This window comes from Trichosurus vulpecula, chromosome 5, assembly GCF_011100635.1.
Source record: "Trichosurus vulpecula isolate mTriVul1 chromosome 5, mTriVul1.pri, whole genome shotgun sequence".
Lineage (NCBI taxonomy): Eukaryota > Metazoa > Chordata > Mammalia > Diprotodontia > Phalangeridae > Trichosurus > Trichosurus vulpecula.
In genome coordinates, this window is record NC_050577.1 from 81,750,164 (window position 1) to 81,771,600 (window position 21,437).

At 38.8% G+C, this 21,437-nt stretch overlaps 1 protein-coding gene across 1 annotated transcript; it reads left to right on the top strand.

The window, feature by feature from the left end:
- Positions 1-7,261: 7,261 nt before the first annotated feature.
- LOC118850910 (isopentenyl-diphosphate Delta-isomerase 1-like) lies at positions 7,262-15,916 on the top strand. Its single transcript, XM_036760534.1, has 6 exons — positions 7,262-7,403; positions 7,774-7,866; positions 9,494-9,624; positions 11,414-11,728; positions 15,351-15,404; positions 15,689-15,916. Exons 1-6 carry the CDS (start codon positions 7,262-7,264, stop codon positions 15,914-15,916), a joined length of 963 nt encoding a protein of 320 aa, XP_036616429.1.
- Positions 15,917-21,437: the final 5,521 nt, after the last annotated feature.

Sequence of the window (21,437 nt, forward strand, 5' to 3'; positions counted from 1 at the left end):
CTCGCATTCATTAGGCCAGTCCACCATAGATCAGAGAACTCATTCACTAAGGCTCCATTCTCTACCAAGCAAGGATTGGTGAGAGAAAAGCAGAACAGTCTTCATAGCTTTCCATCAAACACCTGTTTTATGTCTTTTGACCTGACCTGCTTCATGCCCACGCTGACTTAGATCATCCCAGTTCTCCAACTCCCATACCTTGGGTTTAATGTAATATATCATATTGTTGGCAAACTTGTTGCCTAGAATAACTGCATAGCTCATAGGCTCTGGCCTTTTAGGAGTTGAAAATGAGAAATGATGCCTCCAACGTCCAGCAATCTGAAGATCTCTCATCCCCCTCCTAGTAAAGACAACAATTTTCCTTCTATCTTCCTGAGCCACCATAATGTGACATGTTATACAGTTTAATTTGATCTTTGGATGAAACTAAAGGAAAGTCTCATAATTTAATGGAGTCATGGCATCAAAAGAACAAGTAGAAATATTAGCCTTAACAGAGCAATGAAGTGCTTCTGGGAGCAAAGGAGTAGAGAATGGTGATAATGCAAAGGATTTTTGAGGTGTGGAGCAGGAGGACAAAGGAGCCCCTGAAAGTTAGCTTTCTATTTTCTTAGAGACATCTGCTAAAAGAGAAGATAGCAGGCAGCTTTGGAACATTGAGAAAATGGGGAAAAGTTTAGAAAAGCCATCAAAGGGGGATGTGATTGTCCTTCAAGGAAGATTCAAATAATTTCCCCACAACAGAAAGGGGCTGGTGGAGATAAAATAATATGAATTTACTGTAGTTCCTGTTGATGGTTATGTGATTTCCTCCAAAATTGTTTAGCAGCTTTGTCTGTCAGCAGATGGAAGGTGTCAGGAGTCCTAGACTGGGGTTTGGTGTGATATGATCTGCCCTAGGACAAAGTCATAAGGGATGCAAGGGTAGAAGGCAACACGCAGTACAAATTGGTGCACAAATGTAGTACAAGCTGCAATTTAAACACAGATTCTCTGGCTCCAAATATTTTCCTGTAGAAATTGAGTTTATCTTCTGATTCTTTGCAGGGGTGGAATATAAGTGCGGAACACTACAAATAATGCCAGATTTCTTGGACATGTTGAACATTTTTTTTAGAGGTAGAGGTCCTGGAGGTTAGGCTATGAGCAAAGAATACTGTCATAAGCTGTGGGAAAAGATAGAATGATAAAAGATTATTAGATAAAAGAGCTTCAGAGTTCTTGAGCAAGAAAATGAAATACTTGTGGTTGATGGCAAGATCAAAGATATGTCACTGTCTCTATAACTTCTGTAGAATGGAGGTATAGATCTGTCCTGGGATAAGGGTGGAGTTACTATTTACTATTTAAGAACAGCAACTGTTTCTCTTTTGGCAAGGAACCCTGAGAATCTTCTCCTCCAAGTTGGATTTCTTTTCAGTTTTTGATTTAAGGTGCCATCCCTTGATTAACTTCTCAAAGAGGCCTATTCATTGAATGAGCTATGTACCTCACTCTAAGGGAGAAGCTGAAAAGACCTTAGCCTAAAAGGGCCATGGTCTCCCAATGCATGCTGGGCCATCTCTAGTCATCCTGATGAATCTCAGGCCACTGGACCCAGATGGCTCTGAAGGAGAGAGTGAGACTGGTGACCTTATACAGCCCTCACTCACTCAAATCAAAGTCATGTCATCATTTCCCTGATGCCATGGTCCTCCTCCAGAAGGAAGGACAAACACAAGGGTAGAGTCCAGTAGCAGTCTGCTCTTGCTCAAACCCAACTTTAGGTCAGAAACTTACAGAGCTCAGACCACAGAGGCAGGATTCATACTTTGCCCTCAATCAGACCACCTTGGGAGCACTGAAAATTTGCAGGTTCCCAGCCTGTCCCTGAGATCCTGGAATAACACAACACTCAATACCCCAAGAAAGCACTAACAGGACAAGCCCAGATCTTTCCTCCAGAAGTGCCACAGAACCTAGCCATAACTTCAAGTTTAAAGTCAGGAAGTAGGCTAAAAGAATGGGTGAACAAAAATAACTCTACTATAATTAGCTACTGTGGTGGCAGGGATTCTCCAGTCACAAACACAGAAGAAAATTACTCCATTGCATTACATGCATTGCCTCAGCTTGGGCACAAACTCAGCTAGAATTCCTGAAAGAGATAAAGAAAGAGTTTAAAAAAATAAAATATGTATTTATATATGGAATGAAAGCATTTAAGGAAAATATTAGGAAAGGAAGGGAAAATAATGGTAGAAAAAAATGGAAAGTGAATTAATAGCTTAACATAAAAGGCAAAAAACTTTGCCCAAGCAACAAACTCCTTGAAAATTTGATTGGACCAAATTAAAGCCAAAGGCTTCAAGAGGCAACAAGAAATAAAATAACAAAGATAAAAGGCCAAAAAATAGGGGAAAATAATGTAAGTTATCTCATAACAAAAAACAACCAACCTGGAAAACAGATCAAGAAGGAAAAAAATTAAGAATCCTCAGACTATCTGAATACCACAACCAAAAAAAAGAGCTAAGACATCATATTTCAAAAAAATTTACAGAAAAGTGCCCACACCTCTTAGAACTATGAGGCAAAGTAGAAATAGAAAGAATACACCAGTCATCTCCTGAAAGAAATCCCTATGTGAAAATTCCAGGAACATCACACCCAAAGTTCAGCTGCCAAGTAAAACTAAAAATACTGCAATCAGTCAGAAAGAAAGAATTCAGGTACCAGGTAGCTACAGTCAGGCTCACACATGATTTAATAGCCTCCACTATAAAGAATCCACTTACACACAAGAATACCTTACACAACAAACTGAGTATAATGCAACAACAGCAGATGGATCTTTAATGAAATAGAGGACTTACAGACATTCCTGATGAAAGGACCAGAACTGCATAGAAACTTTAAAGTACAAACACAGGAGTGAAGAGAAATATAAAAAGATAAATATAAATGAACAATAAAAACTGCTAACAATGAAATATACATATATATATGTACGTATGTACATATATATGTAAAACACATATATAAGGACAGAGGGCACAGGTGTGAGTTGAATATTAAGGCATGATATCTATAAATATAAAATTAAGGGGTGAGAGAGGAATGTACTAAGAGAAAGGGAGAGGCAGAATGGGGTAAATTATCTCAGATAAAAGAGGCGAGATAAACCGTTTACAATGGAGGTAAAGATAGGAGAGGTAAGGGGGTAGTGACTGAACCTTACTTTCATCACAATTGGGTCAAGGAAGGAATAACATACACACTCAATTGGGTATAGAAATCTATCTTACCCTATGGGAAAGTAGGAGGGGAAAGGGTTAAGGGAGGTGGGGTATGATAGAATGGAGGGTAGATTGGGGCAGGGGGTAGTCAGAAGGAAAACACTTTTGAGGAGGGACAAGGTAAAAGGAAAGAGAAAATGGAATAAACAGGTGGGGGAATAGGATAGAAAAAATACAGTTAGCAATAGTGACTATGAAAAAAATTTTGAAGCAAGTTTCTCTGATAAAGGTCTCATTTCTTTAACATATAGATAACTGAGTCAAATTTATAAAAATAAGAACCATTCCCCAATTGATAAATGATCAAAAGATATGAACAGATTTCAGATGAAATAATCAAAGTTATCTATAGCCATTTGAATAAATGCTTTCACTACTGATTGGAGAAATGCAAATGAAAACAATTCTGAGTACTACCTCATGTCTATTAGATTGCTTAATAGGAGAGAAAAGAAAAATGACAAATGTGGGAGGGGATATGGGAAAAAGGAAACATTAATGCACTGTTGTAATACTGAGAAAGGTCTCATGAGTTACAAATATCATCTTCCCATTTAGGAATGTAAACAGTTCAACTTTAATAAGTCCTCTATGATTTCTCTTTCCTGTTTAAATTTTCATGCTTTTCTTGAATGTTATATTTGAAAGTCAAATTTTCTATTCAGCTCTGGTCTTTCCATCGAGAATGCTTGAAATCCTCTAATTCATTGAATATCCAATTTTTCTCCTGAAGTATCATACTCAATTTTCCTGGGTATGTGATTCTTGGTTTTAATCTTAGCTACTTTGACCTCCAGAATATGATATTCCCTGCTTGTCATTTCTTATACCACAATAATATTCCATCACAATCACATACCACACTTGTCCGGCCATTCCCTAATTGATGGGCATCCCATTGATTTCCAATTCTTAGCCACCACAAAAAGAGCTGCTATAAAGATTTTTGTACAAATAGGTCCTTTTCTCCTTTTTTGGATGTCTTTGGGACATAGACCTAGCAGTGGTATTGCTGGATCAAAGGGGATGTACAGTTTTATAGCCCTTTGGGCATAGTTCCAAATTGGATTGAATGGTTAATCAGTTTACAAGTCCACCAACAGTGTATTAGTGTCCCAATTTTGCCACATCCCCTCCAACATCCAATATGTTGTCTTATTAGCCACTCTGATAGGTGTGAGGTGGTACCCCAAAGTTGTTTTAATTTGCATTTTTCTGATCATTAGTGATTTGGAGCAGTTTTTCATATGACTACAGATAACTTTGATTTCTTTCTCTGCAAACAGTCTGTTTATATCCTTTGACCATGATCAACTGAGGAATAATTTCTATTTTTATAAATTTGACTCAGTTCTCTATATATTTGAGAAATGAGATACATCTTGCAAAATTTTTTCCCAGTTTTCTGCTTTCCTTATAATTTTGGTTGCATTGATTTGTTTATGTAAAAACCTTTTAATTCTACATAATCAAAATTATCTATTTTACATTTTGTAATGCTCCCTATATCTTCTTTCATCCTAAATTCTTCCCTTATCCATAGATTTGACAGGTAACCTATTCCATGCTCTTTTAATTTCCATTATGTTATTACCCTTTATGTGTAAATCATATACCCATTTTGACCTTATTTTGATTTATGATGTGAGGTGATGAAACATATGTCAGATTGTATTTAGTGATATATCCTAACTAGTTGCAATTGCCCAATCTGCCCTCCTTTACTTTTCCCCTCTTTTCTACCTTCATAATCTAAATTGGCCTTTCATGCTCCTGCATGAAAAGATAAAGTAATAAATTTTCCAAATTATACTAGCTGGGTGAAGTAGCCTAAAGCTCTACCAACCACCTAATTGCAAAAGATGTGTTAGGGCAAAGACTTTATTGACGTCAGGAGATAATAAGAATTACTCATCAGTGAAAGTGTCCACCCTTTGTTCTAATTCTCGGGTTATAAAAGGCAATACTGAGTTCAAGATGTTCACAAGGTTTGATTGATTTCAAGAGTGGATTCAAGAACCAACATTAAGGTGAATTCTAATCTCCAATACAGGTCAGTTATAAATATGCATTATTATTTTGTAAAGATTTACTTAGTATTTTCTGAAATTTCCTTCTCTGCATAACTGTTTTCCATGCTTCACAATATTCTCAGAAAGACAGCCCCTAGTTGGAGAGGAGAAGAGAGAGAGAGAGTTTTGACTTCTCACAGCTAACTAAGGGAACACAGTGGTAAAAAGTGATTACCAGAATAGACATACTTGAGGTTGGGTGGAGAAAGATTTTAACTTTTCCTTTATGTAATCTTTGCATTTTGTGGCCTCTTGTCATCTCTGACCAATTCTTTTACATTTACTCTCAAAGGCAGAGAATAAATGAGAATGAGTGCAAAGAAGGCCACTGATTTTGTACAAGATAATAAACTCGGGTACTCCAGAGTCTTAAATACATAAAATTTTAGAATTAGAAAGCATCATAGTTCAATCAATCACTAAGCATTTATTATGCATTTATTATGTGCCCAGCACCATGCTAAGACCTAAGAATATGACGCGGGTGAAGCTCCCTCAAGGAACTTACATTCTACCAGGGAAAATAACATGTCCATCTATTAATATATACAGTATAAATGCAAAATGGATACAAGGTAGTTTAAGGACACTAGAAGCTAAGATGATGAGGAAAATCTTAATGTAGGTGATGGTCCCTGAGCTGACTCTTGAAAGAAACCAAGGATTCCAAGAAGCAGTGATGAGGGAGGCGTACTTTAGAGGTATGAGGGTAAGCTAGTGCAAAGGCAAAAGAATGGGAGATTTTTGTGAGCAGAACAGCAAGAGGCTAGTATAGTTGAATCCTAATGAATGTATCACATAGTACTTCCCTCCTGCCCCCCAATGGAAATATAGGAAGGAGACAGGATACAAAATGCTCTAAATGTTAGACAGAAGGGCTTATATTTGATCCTAGAGGTACTAGGTAGCCAACGGAGTTCAATGAGTCAGAGGGAGATGGGACATAGTCATATGTGCACTTTAGGAAAATCATTTTGGCAGCCTACTTTTGGGAATAGGATGCTTTAGAGTGGATGAGACTGAGGTAGGAAGAATAAATAGGAAGCTATTGTAATAGTCCAGGCAAGAGATGATGAGAATCTGAACTAGGGCAGTGGCTATGTGAGTAAAAAGAAGGGAATCTATGTAAAAGATGTTAGGGAGATGGTGGTGCTAACAGAAAGAATCATAACTTGAATATGGCACTAAGGTTGTGAACTTGGGTGACCAAAAGTAATAAGCAAGTTGAGAAGAGGGATACGTTTTAGGGAAAAGATCATGAATTCTGTTCTAGATATGGTGAGTTTTTGATGCTTATGGGACATTCAGTTTGAAATGTGAAATAAACAGATGGTGATACAGAGCAGAAAATCATCAAGTTCATAGAGATCACCTAGGCCAGCTTGCTCAATATACACTTAAGGGAACTGAGATCTATAGAGGTCTCCAGCCTTGCCAAAAGGTACCTACTGAGTTAGTCCTACAGCCAGAACTAAAATTCAGGTCTCCTAACCTTGCTCTATTTCTGTATTACCATGCTTCCTCAGATCCTGGATTATAATTAGAGGTTGTAAAATCAGAATTGGCTTTGAAGAGAAATAACCAGCAGAAGGTAAAGATGAGTGGTAACACATAGTTTGGCAAAAAGAACACCACTCAAACATATGATTTTTAGTTCAGCCATGTAAGACCCCTGAAAACCTGGACAAGGCATTTATTTCTGCTTGAGTCTCAGTTTCCTCATCTGCTAATTGGAGATAATATAACTTATGTTACACACAAAAAAAGGATCAAGTGATATAATGAATGTAAAGTACTTCATAAGCCTTTAAGAATTATGTAATCATTATTGTTCTATTCACATTTCCAGTAACATACCCAATTCTTTCACTTTTTTCTGTGATACAGGTAGCAGAAAAACTGAAAAATATGTCAGAAGAAATTTACAGTCACTTGGATAGTTATCAAGTAGGGCGCTTGGCAGAGTTATGCATCGTTGTTGATGAAAACGATAATGTGATTGGTGCAGAGGACAAGAAGACTTGTCACTTGTATAAAAATATTGAAAAAGGTACAGTGGCCCTCACTTCAGAAGAGTTTCTGCAGTATTTTTGTACTCTGACAGATGTTGTGGAACGTGGGCTGTGACTCTTATAAAAGAATGAATCACCTTATGCTCTTGCCCTTTGTCATGTTTTAGATTAAAGATGTAACTCTTAATCTGTGTGATTTTGACTTTCCATGTAATTAATGACAAATGAGAGAACTGAGAGAACAGATGCTCACCGAGTCTCTCCTTGTGCTTTGCCTTTGTGGCCCTCTCTTCAGTTTTTGGCTATGGTAGTATGACAGTGTATGAGCACAGTATAGAAGAGTAAAGCAATGACCAACATACATCTTGTTACCTCTATGTTTAAAAGGAGTTCTTCACTTCTTTTCAGGGCTCTTACACCGAGCTTTCAGTGTTGTCTTGTTCAATAGCAAAAATCAACTACTGGTGCAAGAGAGAGCAGATGCTAAAATTACCTTTCCAGGTGAGTCTCTACACTTGAATATTATTCCTAAGATTTCAGACAGAAGTCCCTTGTTTGGATTTGGCAGAAATTGATAAAGAAGTTAGTCTCCCAATAGACCCTTCTCTATTTTTGATTCTATCACCCTATGATCCAACAGGCAATGTGAAATGAATTTTATTATGATCATTTAAAAAATAAACTATTTTCAAGGAAATGAACTTCAGAAGTAGAAACTCTCACCTACCTGGCAATGAATAAAAATGCTAAGGACATTTTACTATCCAAAAATTGCTAGAACTAAAATAAAGATTATGCCTAGGAGATTTAGGAGAAAACTTTTATTGTAGTTAGTTTACATTTCACTTGTATTTCATTCCTACAAGTTTAATATGCCTTACCCTCAAGGAATGTTGGAATTACTTAAGTATGGTCAGATAAAAAGGAAGAAAGAGATAGAGCAAATAGAGATCCTGGTTTAATTTCAGAAGTGAAAGCTTTGTGGATTTTTTTGTATGTGACCCATTCATTCAAAGATCTCCAGTGAACAGTTAAACAGATCCTAGGAGATTCTATCCCAAATTGGCAATTTGAAGATTAACAAAACACCAGGACCAAAAGGCATTCATGAAAGAGTTCTAAATGAACTCAACAATGAACTTATTAAATTGTTGCTCAAAATGTGGAACATCTTGTTTCCATTACTGCTGTGCCAGAAAACCTGGAGAAGTGCGATATGCAAGATATCTGGAAGATGGAATGGAAAGAGAACTAGGACTTCATCTTTTCTCTGGCCCCTGTCTAGACATCCATTCCTTGTTTTCTTTTTCTTTCTTCTCTATCTTCCTTATTCCTTCCCCCTTCTATCCTCTCCTTTCTTTCTCATTCCTCATTTTGAGTTTCTGATGACTCTGGTAAATACTCTGTTAAGACACCTAAGTAAACTAGATCACAAATTCTTAAACTTTATACTTTTCTTCATGTGATGGATCCCTTTGACATTGTGATGAAGCCAATGGAGCCCTTCTCAGAACAAAGTATTTAAATGGATAAAATAAAATATATAAGAGTACAAACGAAATCAGTATGCTGAAATGTAGTTATCAAAATGGTAATAAATCTGATTCACAGGTTTACAAGCCCTAAACCAGATGATGTCTAAAGTCATTTATATCTATAGAATCCTAAAAACTGTAGACACGAACTTCACATGGCAATATAGGTTGAGGTACTTTGTAGTTTTGCATAGGGGGTAAATGACATTTTCCTGACAAACAATTCCCAATGTTTTGTTAGTGGGATAATCATAATTTACTGATTGCTTTAGGGAACACCCTTCAGTGACTTCTACAATTCTTTTCTGTATCATACCAAAGGCCATCACCTTACAAGCATAGTTTAGTTGGGAGTTTCTCTGCCTGAAATGCATTTCCTCTAAACATCTGTACGGTCATTTTGTTTGCCATTTTCTTGATCACTGTAACAACCTTGTGAAATCAATTGTCTTGCGTGCCATATTGCAACTGGTCTTCCTGGTTAAGAGAGATAAAGAAGTTGTTTGCATGAAAGTATTAGTATGAACTTTTGGGTTTTTTGGAGTATTACAAGAACACAGGGGTAAAAATGTATCATACCTCCACTCTTTTAGGGTGCTTTACTGACTCTTGTTGTAGTCATCCATTAAGCAATGCCACAGAGCTGGATGAAAACAATGCCATTGGAGTAAAGAGGGCAGCTAAGAGACGAATACAGGCGGAATTAGGAATTCCCCCGGAACAGGTAATCAACTTTATTTCCCAGAAATAGTTACACCAAGTATAGGAATGAAAGGGAAAGTTAAAGGTATTCTGTGCCTGCAGTTGGGTCAACTCTAAGATAATTGTCTTAAGTTACCTTGAGCAGGCCATGATATAGTGATCAAATTACATTCAAAAGACAATATGGTAATGTGTCATTTATCCAGCATTGTAGGAAGAAACTTGAGTTCTACATACCTGCAGTTCTAGTCAACTGATGGGAAGCAGCAGGAGTGGTGGATAAAGTGTTAGATTCGGTGTAAGGAAGACTTGGGTTCAAATCCCACTTCACATATTCACTAGCTGTGTGATCTTAGGCATCCCTCTGTTCCTCACTTTTTTCATCTGTAAACTGAGGGGTTGAACAGAAGGCTCTGGAAGTTCCCTTCCCTCTCTAAATCTATGATCCATTGATTCTAATTTTGTTATTTCTGATTTGTGTAGATGGGTCACTAGGTAGCCAAGGTCTTGGAATATTAGAATCATTGAGTATGAGAAAAAAAGAAACTTCTCTCTTCATCTTCATTTTACACATGAAGAAAATGAGGCACAGAGAGTTATATGTCACTTGCCCAAGGTCACCCAGATAATTAGTGACTGAACTGAGACTAGAACCCAGGTCTCCTAACTTCCAGCTCATAGTCTAAAGTAAAAGATGCATGTGGGAAACATAGCAAGAATGGATATGTCCCTTCTGAGACAAGACCACCTGAAAGAAAGAAGGTAAAGCCTAGCTCTCAGTGAGGGAGCCTCATATTTTTCTTTCTATGGCAGCAACTGACCCAGGACCTAAGGACTCAAATATTTGCATGGTATAATGTCTTGCCATATCACATCAGGCAGAATCTGCCAATATAAACTAGCAGTTATAATTCTTACAGATCAACCAAGTTTTGATCACTTATTCTGCTGAAATTAAAAATTCCTCAAACCGTGAAAGCCAAGTTTGCCCAAAATAAGAACTGGTAAGACCAAACTTCTATCTGCTTTCCCACTTGTCCTAAAGTTATACAACTGAATAATGAAATGGTATCACTTTACATGGAAATTCATATCCTGATTGCATTTATCATGATGAACATGAAAGTTCATTTTAGGAACATATTATTCTCTTTTGTTGCTTCAACTAACAGTTTTAGTGACAGTTTTAATGGTGATCTCAGGCAGACTCTGACAATATAAACTAGCCGTTATAATTATTACAAATTTGCCAACTCTGTTCCATACCCCAGGACTATTTACTTTCTACAACACTGGCTTTCTCTATTTCAACAGGATTGTCATTGACGTCTTGCAAAAAATGTAGTAATAATCTCTTTAGTGCATCCTACTACTCCAAAAGAATGGTTTACTGATCACTTTTGGTAGAAATTTTAGCCACAGTCCAAGGGTTATCTTAGCAATGGAGGACTGGCTTATCAAATGGAGATTAAGGAGATAATGGGAGGAGTGGGACTTTTTAAAAGGATGATGGAAGGAAGATTTGAGCATAGATTAGGAACCAGCTTTTATTAAGCTCCTAATATGTGTCTGGTATTGTACTAAGGATTGAAGATAAAATGCAAGAATTAAATACATAAAGAAATTAAGACCCATAGAGATGAAGCCACTCAGCTATCAAGTAAGTGGCTGGTGTGGATTTCAAATGCTGTCCATCTGACTCCATATGCAGCAATCTACACTATACCAAGTCCTTTCTCTGCCATTAGAAACTGAAAGCCTTTTTTTTTGCTGTGATAGGATTGGTAACAATGTATCAAATTTGGTCACAGGTTACCCTGGATGATATCATCTATATGACACGCTACCGTTACAAGGCTCAATCAGATGAGACTTGGGGAGAACATGAAATTGCTTATCTCCTATTGATAACAAAGGATGTAACCTTGAATCCAGATTACAGAGAGCTGAAGAATTATTACTATATGTCAAAGGAAGAGCTAAGAGAGCTCCTGGCAAAAGGGGCCAGAGGTGAAGCTAAGATTACTCCATGGCTAAAACTCATAGCTGAGAATTTTCTCTTCAAGTGGTGGGATAGCTTACCTAATGTGAATCATTTTGTTGACCATAAAACAATACACCACAGAGTATTAAAAATTTAAGGAAAGTACTATGCACAACCAAAATCTTTAATTGTTCTGGCTAATGTATAGAGTAGATAATTCTGATCCCAGAGCTATACATTAATAAGGGGAATAGGGCAGGAACCAAAAGTTTCTATTTGGTTTTAGGATACGATATAGTTTATAGGCATGTGTAGTATCTCTAACTATACCTCCCACTTCCTACTGGAGAAAGACAGCATTTCTCAGACTGATACAAAACATCAACCTAATCTGAGCTACTTTTTCCTCTCTGAATTTCTAGTTTCCACCTGGCCTGGGCTATACTATGTACAGAGCACTGTACTAGCCACTTGAGGAGATAAGAAGTTGAGATAAGACAAAGTTCCTAACCTCACAAAGTCTAAGGGATATGAAAAGTACACAAATTACTATGAGACAAAAATAATACATATTAAATGCAAAAGAAAGGTATGAGCAAAGTTTTCTATGAAGCCCAAGAGGGACCAAGCTGCAGGTTCTATGGGATAAAGAAGAACAATTCATCGTAGTCAAGGTTTTATCCCTTACTCTGCTGAAATTAAAATTTCCTCAAACCCAAGCCCTCTGCCAATGACCTTTCCATGCTAAGCAGCCTTATAACATACAAACTGCTAAAGTGAACTCTATCACAATGCTAAATATTCTGGGGTCCTAGAGCCTGTCTTTATTAAAGTAAAAATTTTTTTCAATGCCTGACTTACACTGACATGCCTATGTTGGCAGATTTTTAATCACTGACCATAAATTGTATATTAATAGGAAATGAGAGAGAAAACTAAATTTTACTTCTTATTGATGAATGATTTTAGCAAATCAAAAAGAAAAAATGATTATTCCTTTATGGGAATTGGGTTTTTCTGTGTAACTTTTTAATAGTTGTGTTGTTAATTATGTCAGACTAATTTACAATAGAATGCATGAATACATTTAAGCCATATATACATTTTAAAAATTAATAAAGTGATGCTGAAGTACATCCTATTGTCCAGACTTTTATTTAATGAAGGACAACATTCAATCCAATTCTGCAAACCCATATTAGAGGTGAAGTTTTATCACTACTTAGTTCTGTCCCCTTCTAGTCTGGGGTTTATATTTTATGATCTAAGTACAGTCATCTAGCCTCAAATGTATCCCCAATCCTACTCTCATTAACAAGTTGGGTCCCCAGAGGTCTGCCTACATCTCTCCCTTCATGTTCCCTGAGTAACCCTTTTTTAATGCCATCAGCTCAAAATCCCAATGATGTTGGCCACTATGAGTAACAATTGATATCAATTAGTCAGCTTGTTGCGTAGAATAACTGCATAGCTCATAGGCTCTGACCTTTTAGGAGTTGAAAATGAGAAATGATGCCTCCAATGTCCACCACTCTAAAGATCTCTCATCCCTCTCCTAGTAGAGACAACAATTTTCCTTCTATCTTCCTGAGCCACCATAATGTGACACGTTATACAGTTTAATTTGATCTTTGGATGTAACTAAAGGAAAGTTTCATAACTTAATGGAGTCATGGCATCAAAAGAACAAGTAGAAATATTAGCCTTAACAGAGCAATGAAGTGCTTCTCAGGAGCAAAGGAACTAGAGAATGGTGATAATGCAAAGGATTTTTGAGGTGTGGAGCAGGGGGACAAAGGAGCCCCTGAAAGTTAGCTTTCTATTTTCTTAGAGACATCTGCTAAAAGAGAAGATAGCAGGCAGCTTTGGAACATTGAGGAAATGGGGAAAAGTTTAGAAAAGCCATCAAAGGGGGATGTGATTGCCCTTCAAGAAAGATTCAAATAATTTCCCTACAACAGAAAGGGGCTGGTGGAGATAAAATAATATGAATTTACTGTAGTTCCTGTTGATGGTTATATGATTTCCTCCAAAATTGTTCAGCAGCTTTGACTGTGAGCAGATGGAAGGTGTCAGGAGTCCTAGACTGGGGTTTGGTGTGATATGATCTGCCCTAGGACAAAGTCATAAGGGATGCAAGGGTAGAAAGCAACACACAGTACAAATTGGTACATAAATGTAGTACAAGCTGCAATTTAAACACAGATTCTCTGGCTCCAAATATTTTCATATAGAAATTGAGTTTATCTTCTGATTCTTTGCAGAGGTGGGATATAAGTGTGCAACACTACAAATAATACCAGATTTCTTGGACATGTTGAACATTTTTTTTAGAGGTGGAGGTCCTGGAGGTTAGGACATGAGCAAAGAATAGTGTCATAAACTGTGGAAAAACATAGAATGATAGAAGATTATTAGATAAAGGAATTTCAGAGTTCTTGAGCAAGAAAATGGAATACTTGCAGTTGATGGCTAGATCAAGGATAAGATGCTGTCTCTGTATAACTTCTATAGAATGGAGGTATAGGTCTGTCCTGGAATTTTAATACAGGAAAGAATTTGGCAGTTAAGGTATTTGAGGGATTATCATTGTCTGTTGATGTTCCCTAGGGCTAGGGCAAGAGTTAAGGTGAAAAGAAAGACAATAAGCCAAGTACAAAATTCCTTGAGGAAGAAAGGAGAAAGTCCTGGACATTGATCGAAAACAACCCGAAGCATCTGCATTCTCATATCGTATTGAGACAATATGAACCTCAAAATGGAGAGGTTACTTAGTAAGGTGGTAGAGGGAGAACCTTGAAGTGGAATGGGGAGCAAGGAGTATTTCAATTCCCCCAGTATGAACACTGAGTCAGGAGTTATAAAGAGTAGCCAGTCCTGGAAAAGGGAGAGGGAGAAGTGGTGTCATCGTTACAAAGCCACGTCTGACTGAGGGACCGAAGAAAGAAGGTGAAATGAAAAGATATCAGGTGAAAGATTATTTGTTCATTATAGAGCAAGCATTCCAAAGGCTGTAGTGAAAGGGATCAGCAAATCTTGAGTGGCACCTTGGGGTTGGGGGTGGCAAAGAGCTGGATAGGTGTGCAGAAAAGTTAAGTTGGGGATAAGGAAGAGAGTTTGCACTTCGGAAGCTGGGTCAGAATTATAGGGATAAGGCGAGTAAAGGAAATGGGAGAGTACCAACTGTTGAGGATTAAGTCCAGGATGAATATCAGTAGTTCGAGAAAAGCCCATTGAGGAAGGCACAGGATTAAATTGCAAAAATCCTCCCATGAAGTTCAAGCTAATGGCAATTGGTGATACTTTGCTTTTGAGACCCAGAAGGCTTGTCTTAGAGCAAGCAAGAGCAGGCAGAGGAGTGGGAGGGAGCCTGGTCAGGAAGCCATAGTGTGTAGGTTGCTCTGAAGAAGTTCTTGGGGTGGGGAGAGGAGGCAGAAGAGGTGTTGTTCCCAAAGAACATCAGGGTGAATTGAATTGAATCTGTAGTTGCTGGCTATCAAGATGGCCCTTGAACCATGACAAGCCCGTCTCAAAGGGTCACTAATACAGATTTGTCTTCACTGACCACCATAGTTTCAAGCATCACCCATTTTCTAGGAAATCCAATTAGTGAGAATCCCAATTGGCCACATTTTTAAGTGGATTTTATTGATGTATCCACCATGTTTTAATGCAAGATCCTGCGGAGAAGCAACAAAAACCCAATCAGTCTTTCTCTGTACTGACATAATATAACTTTCTTATTACTCTTCATTACCCGTTAGACTTTATTACCTTACTTTCAAGTTCAGAACACTGTCACGGGCTTCCGAAGCCTCGTAACTATGCTCGGGGTACCCCCCAAGCCCCAGGCCTTTGCCTAAGCTAAAGAACCTGATCTCACAGAGAATGAATGGAGCGGGAGACGAAAGATGGTGAATGACTCCAATTTATTCAGGGTAGCAGCAAGCTTTTATATCTTTAGTGATATAGGTACATTCTTTAGTTACATAGGTGAAAGACAGGTAAGAAATCAAGACAACTGGGTAATTAGGACCGCCCCGACTCTGCCTACTCTCCTCCCATACCCTTCCCATGCTCTCCTGAAGTTCCCTGCGGACAGGTAGTTAAAGTAAAGCACCGGAAGCTCCACGTGCTCTGCCAAGTCAGGCAGAGCACCGGAAGCTCCACATGCTCCGACAAGCCAGGCGGAGCACCGGAAGTTCCATATGCAACAAAGGCAAGACCCTTCCTCCTGGTCCCTTCCTGTTCCCCTCATATCACAGGGCCCCAAGTTTACCTCGGCAGGCTCCGGACGCAGAGGTCCGAGGAGGGCAGGGGTCGGCTCTAACTCGTCCCGTTATAGAACACCATGATGATAGCTGACGCTTTGGATAACATAAACTTATTTCCCCTTCCCACACTGGACCCTCCATACTACCAAGGTGGAATATTTGTCCTACGGGAAATATTTTGCCTTGGTCTACCAATCAAGATCATCTCCTCTTGTGAATCACAGCTTCTTCTGCATATCTTGTCATCATTCTTCTCTATACTACACGTTGAGGTACATCTTTTCCTTTCCTTTTCTGTTTCCCAAGACAGTCAGTCAGTTAATAAGCATTTATTATGTTCCTACTGTGTGTCAGTCTGTGTGCTAATCAATACAGATATAAACAAAGGGGAAAATATACTACTTTCCCTCAAGTAATATATATAGCAATGGAAGAGACATTTATCAATAACTAGACACAGAGAGAGTAGATAGAAATAATCTGAAAAAGGAGGGCATTAGGAGCTAGGAGGACCAGGAAAAGTCTCCTGCAGAAGGTGAGGTTTGAGCTAAGTCTGCTTACCTTTCCAAAGTCCTCAGATGTGTCAATAAGCATGAGTATGTCTGTATGTATAAATGTATATATCTGAAGTTATACATATACATATGTATATCAATAAAAAGCGCTATTATCCAAGTTACACATTTCCAGATTTGTTAAATCTCCAGACACATAAACTCCCAGGTATCCCCCAAGGAACAATAAATAACCAAACTGGCTCCATGCCCTGCATCCCCCACTATTCCTTTCAATTATGATTATTGACTACATTATTACATTAGGAAAAATAGCTTGGATTTTTTGCAGATGTGACCCTAGCAGCTAGCCTTAACAAATGAACAAAGTTTTAGATGATCCTGTTGCCTAGCTCACATTGGATTTTGAAATTGTTTGCTTTGACTGTGCCACTTCTTTTTTTTTTTATTTAAATTTATTTATTTAACATATTTGGTTTTCAGCATTGATTTTCACAACAGTTTGAATTACAAATTTTCTCCCCACTTCTACCCTCCCCCCCCACTCCAAGATGGCTTATATTCTGGTTGCCCTGTTCCCCAGTCAGCCCTCCCCTCTATCACCCCTCTCCGCTCTCATCCCCTTTTCCCTTCCTTTCTTGTAGGGCAAGATAAATTTCTACGCCCCATTGCCTGTGTATCTTATTTTTTACTTGCATGCAATAACTTTTTTTTTTGAACATCTGATTTTAAAACTTTGAGTTCCAAATTCTCTCCCCTCTTCCCTTCCCACCCACCCTCCCTTAGAAGTCGAGCAATTCAACCTAGGCCACACATGTATCATTATGTGTAACCCTTCCACAATACTCATGTTGTGAAAGGCTAACTACATTTTGCTCCTTCCCAACCCATCCCGCTTTATTGAATTTTCTCCCTTGACCCTGTCCCCTTTCCAAAGTGTTTGTTTTGATTACCTCCACCCCCATCTGCCCTCCCCTCCATCATCCCCCCCTTTTATTTTTTTTTATCTTCCTCCCTCTTCTTTCCTGTAGGGTAAGATACCCAACTGAGTATATATGGTATTCCCCCTCAGGCCAAATCTGATGAGAGCACGGTTCACTCATTCCCCCTTCACCTGCCCTCTCCCCTCCTCCCACAGAACTGCTTCCTCTGGCCACCTTTATGCGAGATAATCCACCCCATTCTATCTCTCCCTATCTCCCTCTCTCAGTATGTTGCTCTCTCATCCCTTAATTTCATTTTATTTCTTTTAGATATCTTCCCTTCATCTTCAACTCACCCTGTGTCTGCACTCTCTCTTTTACATATATATATATATATATATATATATATATATATATATATATATAAATAAAAACACACATATATATACACATACATACATATACACATAGATATATACATACATACACATTCACTTATATATATACATAAACATATACATATATATATGCATATTCCCTTCAACTACCCTAATACTGAGGTCTCATGAATCATACATGTCCTCTTTCGATGTAGGAATGTAAACAAAACAGTTCAACTTTAGTAAGTCCCTTGCAATTTCCATTTCTTGATTCCCTTTTCATGCTTCTCTTGATTCTTGTGTTTGAAAGTCAAATTTTCTATTCAGTTCTGGTCTTTTCACTGAGAAAGCTTGAAAGTCCTCTATTTTATTGAAAATCCATATTTTGCCTTGGAGCATGATACTCAGTTTTGCTAGGTAGGTGATTCTAGGTTTTAATCCTAGCTCCATTGACCTTCGGAATATCGCATTCCAAGCCCTTCGATCTCTTAATGTAGAAGCTGCCAGATCTTGGATTATTCTGATTGTGTTTCCACAATACTCAAATTGTTTCTTTCTGGCTGCTTGCAATATTTTCTCCTTGATCTGGGAGCTCTGGAATTTGGCAGCAATATTCCTAGGAGATTTCTTTTTGGGATCTATTTGAGGAGGCTATCGATGGATTCTTTCAATTTCTATTTTGCCCTGTGGCTCTAGAATATCAGGGCAGTTCTCCTTGATAATTTCTTGAAAGATAGTATCTAGGCTCTTTTTTTGATCATGGCTTTCAGGTAATCCAATAATTTTTAAATTATCTCTCCTGGATCTATTTTCCAGGTCAGTGGTTTTTCCAAGGAGATATTTCACATTGTCTTCCATTTTTTCATTCCTTTGGTTCTGTTTTATAATATCCTGATTTCTCATAAAGTCACTAGCTTCCACTTGCTCCAATCTAATTTTTAAAGTAGTATTTTCTTCAGTGGTCTTTTGGACCTCCTTTTCCATTTGGCTAATTCTGCCTTTTAAGGCATTCTTCTCCTCATTGGCTTTTTGGAGCTCTTTTGCCATTTGAGTTAGTCTGTTTTTTAAGGTGTTGTTTTCTTCAGTGTATTTTTCAGTATTTTTTTGGGTCTCCTTTAGCAAGTCATTGACTTGTTTTTCATGGTTTTCTCGCATCCTTCTCATTTCTCTTCCCAATTTTTCCTCTACTTCTCTAACTTGCTTTTCCAAATCCTTTTTGAGTTCTTCTATGGCCTGGGGCCAGTTCATGTTTTTCTTGGAGGCTTTTGTTGTAGGCTCTATGACTTTGTTGTCTTCTTTAGGCTGTATGTTTTGGCCTTCTTTGTCACCAAAGAAAGAATCCAAAGTCTGAGACTGAATCTGGGCGTGTTTTCACTGCCTGGCCATATTCCCAACCAACTAACTTGACCCTTGAGTTTTTCAGTGGGGTATGACTGCTTGTAGACTAACGAGTTCTATGCTCCACGTTTGGGGGGGAGGTGCCAGCTCTGTCAGACCCGCACTGCTCCTTCCCCAAGAACCCTCAACCCGAACTGGGCTTAGATCTTTGGCAGGCTGTGCACCCCTGCTCTAATCCGCCACTTAATTCCTCCCACCAGGTGGGCTTGGAGCCGGAAGTAACAACAGCTGTAGCTGCCTCACCTCCGCTGCCCCCGGGGCTGGAAGGCGAACCGTGAACTCCTTCCACTCCCGCAGCTTTTCCCGCTAACCTTCTCTGCAGTCTTTGGTGTTTGTGGGTCGAGGGGTCTGGTAACTGCCGCAGCTCACATATTCAGGGCGCTAGGGCCCCCTCCGCCTGGCTTCTGGTCTGGATGGTCCACGCCGCTCAGGCTGGGCTCTGCTCCACTCCGTTCCCAGCTCCCAGCTCCCAGCTCCCAGCTCCCAGCTCCGTGTGGAATAGACCTCACCCAGAGACCATCCAAGCTGTTCTGGGCTGGAGCCCTGCTTCCCTCTGCTGTTCTGTGGGTTCTGCCGTTCTAGAATTGGTTCAGAGCCGTTTTTTATAGGTTTTTGGAGGGACTCGGGAACGGAGCTCACTCTAGTCCCTGCTTACCAGCTGCCATCTTGGCTCCGCCCCGGCCGTGCCACTTCTAAGTATAATTGCTATCCCAGGTCCAGATTGAGCTAGCCCTACACCCATACCAAGACACTCCAGTGGCAGCAGGTGCCAACTAGCAATTCTGAAACCTGTAGGGAGTTAGTGCCGACCCCGGGGCTGCTTGGACCCTAGCACTTGGCCTGTTTCCTGGGTAAAACCAGACAGGCTTAGTAGGAGTTGGAACGGTAGGCTCCCGGAGGAAAGACTTCCATCCCTAGCAGTCCCCCTAACAGCACCCCACTCCTCCTCTGATAGCCATCCTTTCTCATGCAGGCAGAGTCCATTCACCAAGGACTCACAAGCCCAGTAGGAGGAACCCAGCTGGCCATTACTGAATGCTCTTGAACCAGTGCCTAACACAAACATGTTTTAATTAATGGGAACTTCTTGGGTACTTTACAAGGGCATCCTGCCCCGTGCCTCACATAGCTCATACAGTATTGATACCAGTTTGTATCCTGCCTGAGCCTTCCCATGCCTCTTTAGATACTGTAGAAACAGCACTCCCCCTTCTGTTCTCAGCCTTCCCTGTTACTGTAGAACAGCACTCCCCTTCTGTTCCCACATGATTTAATAGCCTCCACTATAAAGAATCCACTTACAGACAAGAACACCTTACACAACAAACTGAGTATAATGCAACAATGGCAGATGGATCTTTAATGAAATAGAGGACTTACAGACATTCCTGATGAAAGGACCAGAACTGCATAGAAACTTTAAAGTACAAACACAGGAGTGAAGAGAAATATAAAAAGGTAAATATAAATGAACAATAAAAACTGCTAACAACAAATATATACATATAAATGTATATATATATATATATATACACATATACATATATATATATATATATATATATATATATATATATGTAAAACACAGATATAAGGACAGAGGGCACAGGTGTCAGTGGAATATTGAGGCATGATACCTAAAAAAATAAAATTAAGGGGTGAGAGAGGAATGTACTAGGAGAAAGAGAAAGGGAGAGGTAGAATGGGGTAAATTATCTCACATAAAAGAGGCAAGATAAACCATTTACAATGGAGGGAAAGATGGGGGGTAGTGAGTGAACCTTACTTTCATCATAATTGGGTCAAGGAAGGAATAACATACACACTCAATTGGGTATAGAAATCTATCTTACCCTATGGGAAAGTAGGAGGGGAAAGGGATAAGGAATGTGGGGTATGAGAGAAGGGAGGGTAGATTGGGGGAGGGGGTAGTCAGAAGCAAAACACTTTTGAGGAGGGACAAGGTAAAAGAAGAGAGAAAATAGAATAAACACATGGAGGAATAGGAAAGAAAAAATACAGTTAGCAATAGTGACTATGAAAAAAATTTTGAAGCAAGTTTCTCTGATAAAGGTCTCATTTCTTTAACATATAGATAACTGAGTCAAATTTATAAAAATAAGAACCATTCCCCAATTGATAAATGATCAAAAGATATGAACAGATTTCAGATGAAATAATCAAAGTTATCTATAGCCATTTGAATAAATGCTTTCACTACTGATTGGAGAAATGCAAATGAAAACAATTCTGAGTACTACCTCATGTCCGTTAGATTGGTTAATAGGAGAGAAAAGAAAAATGACAAATGTGGGAGGGGATATGGGAAAAAGGAAACATTAATGCACTGTTGTAATACTG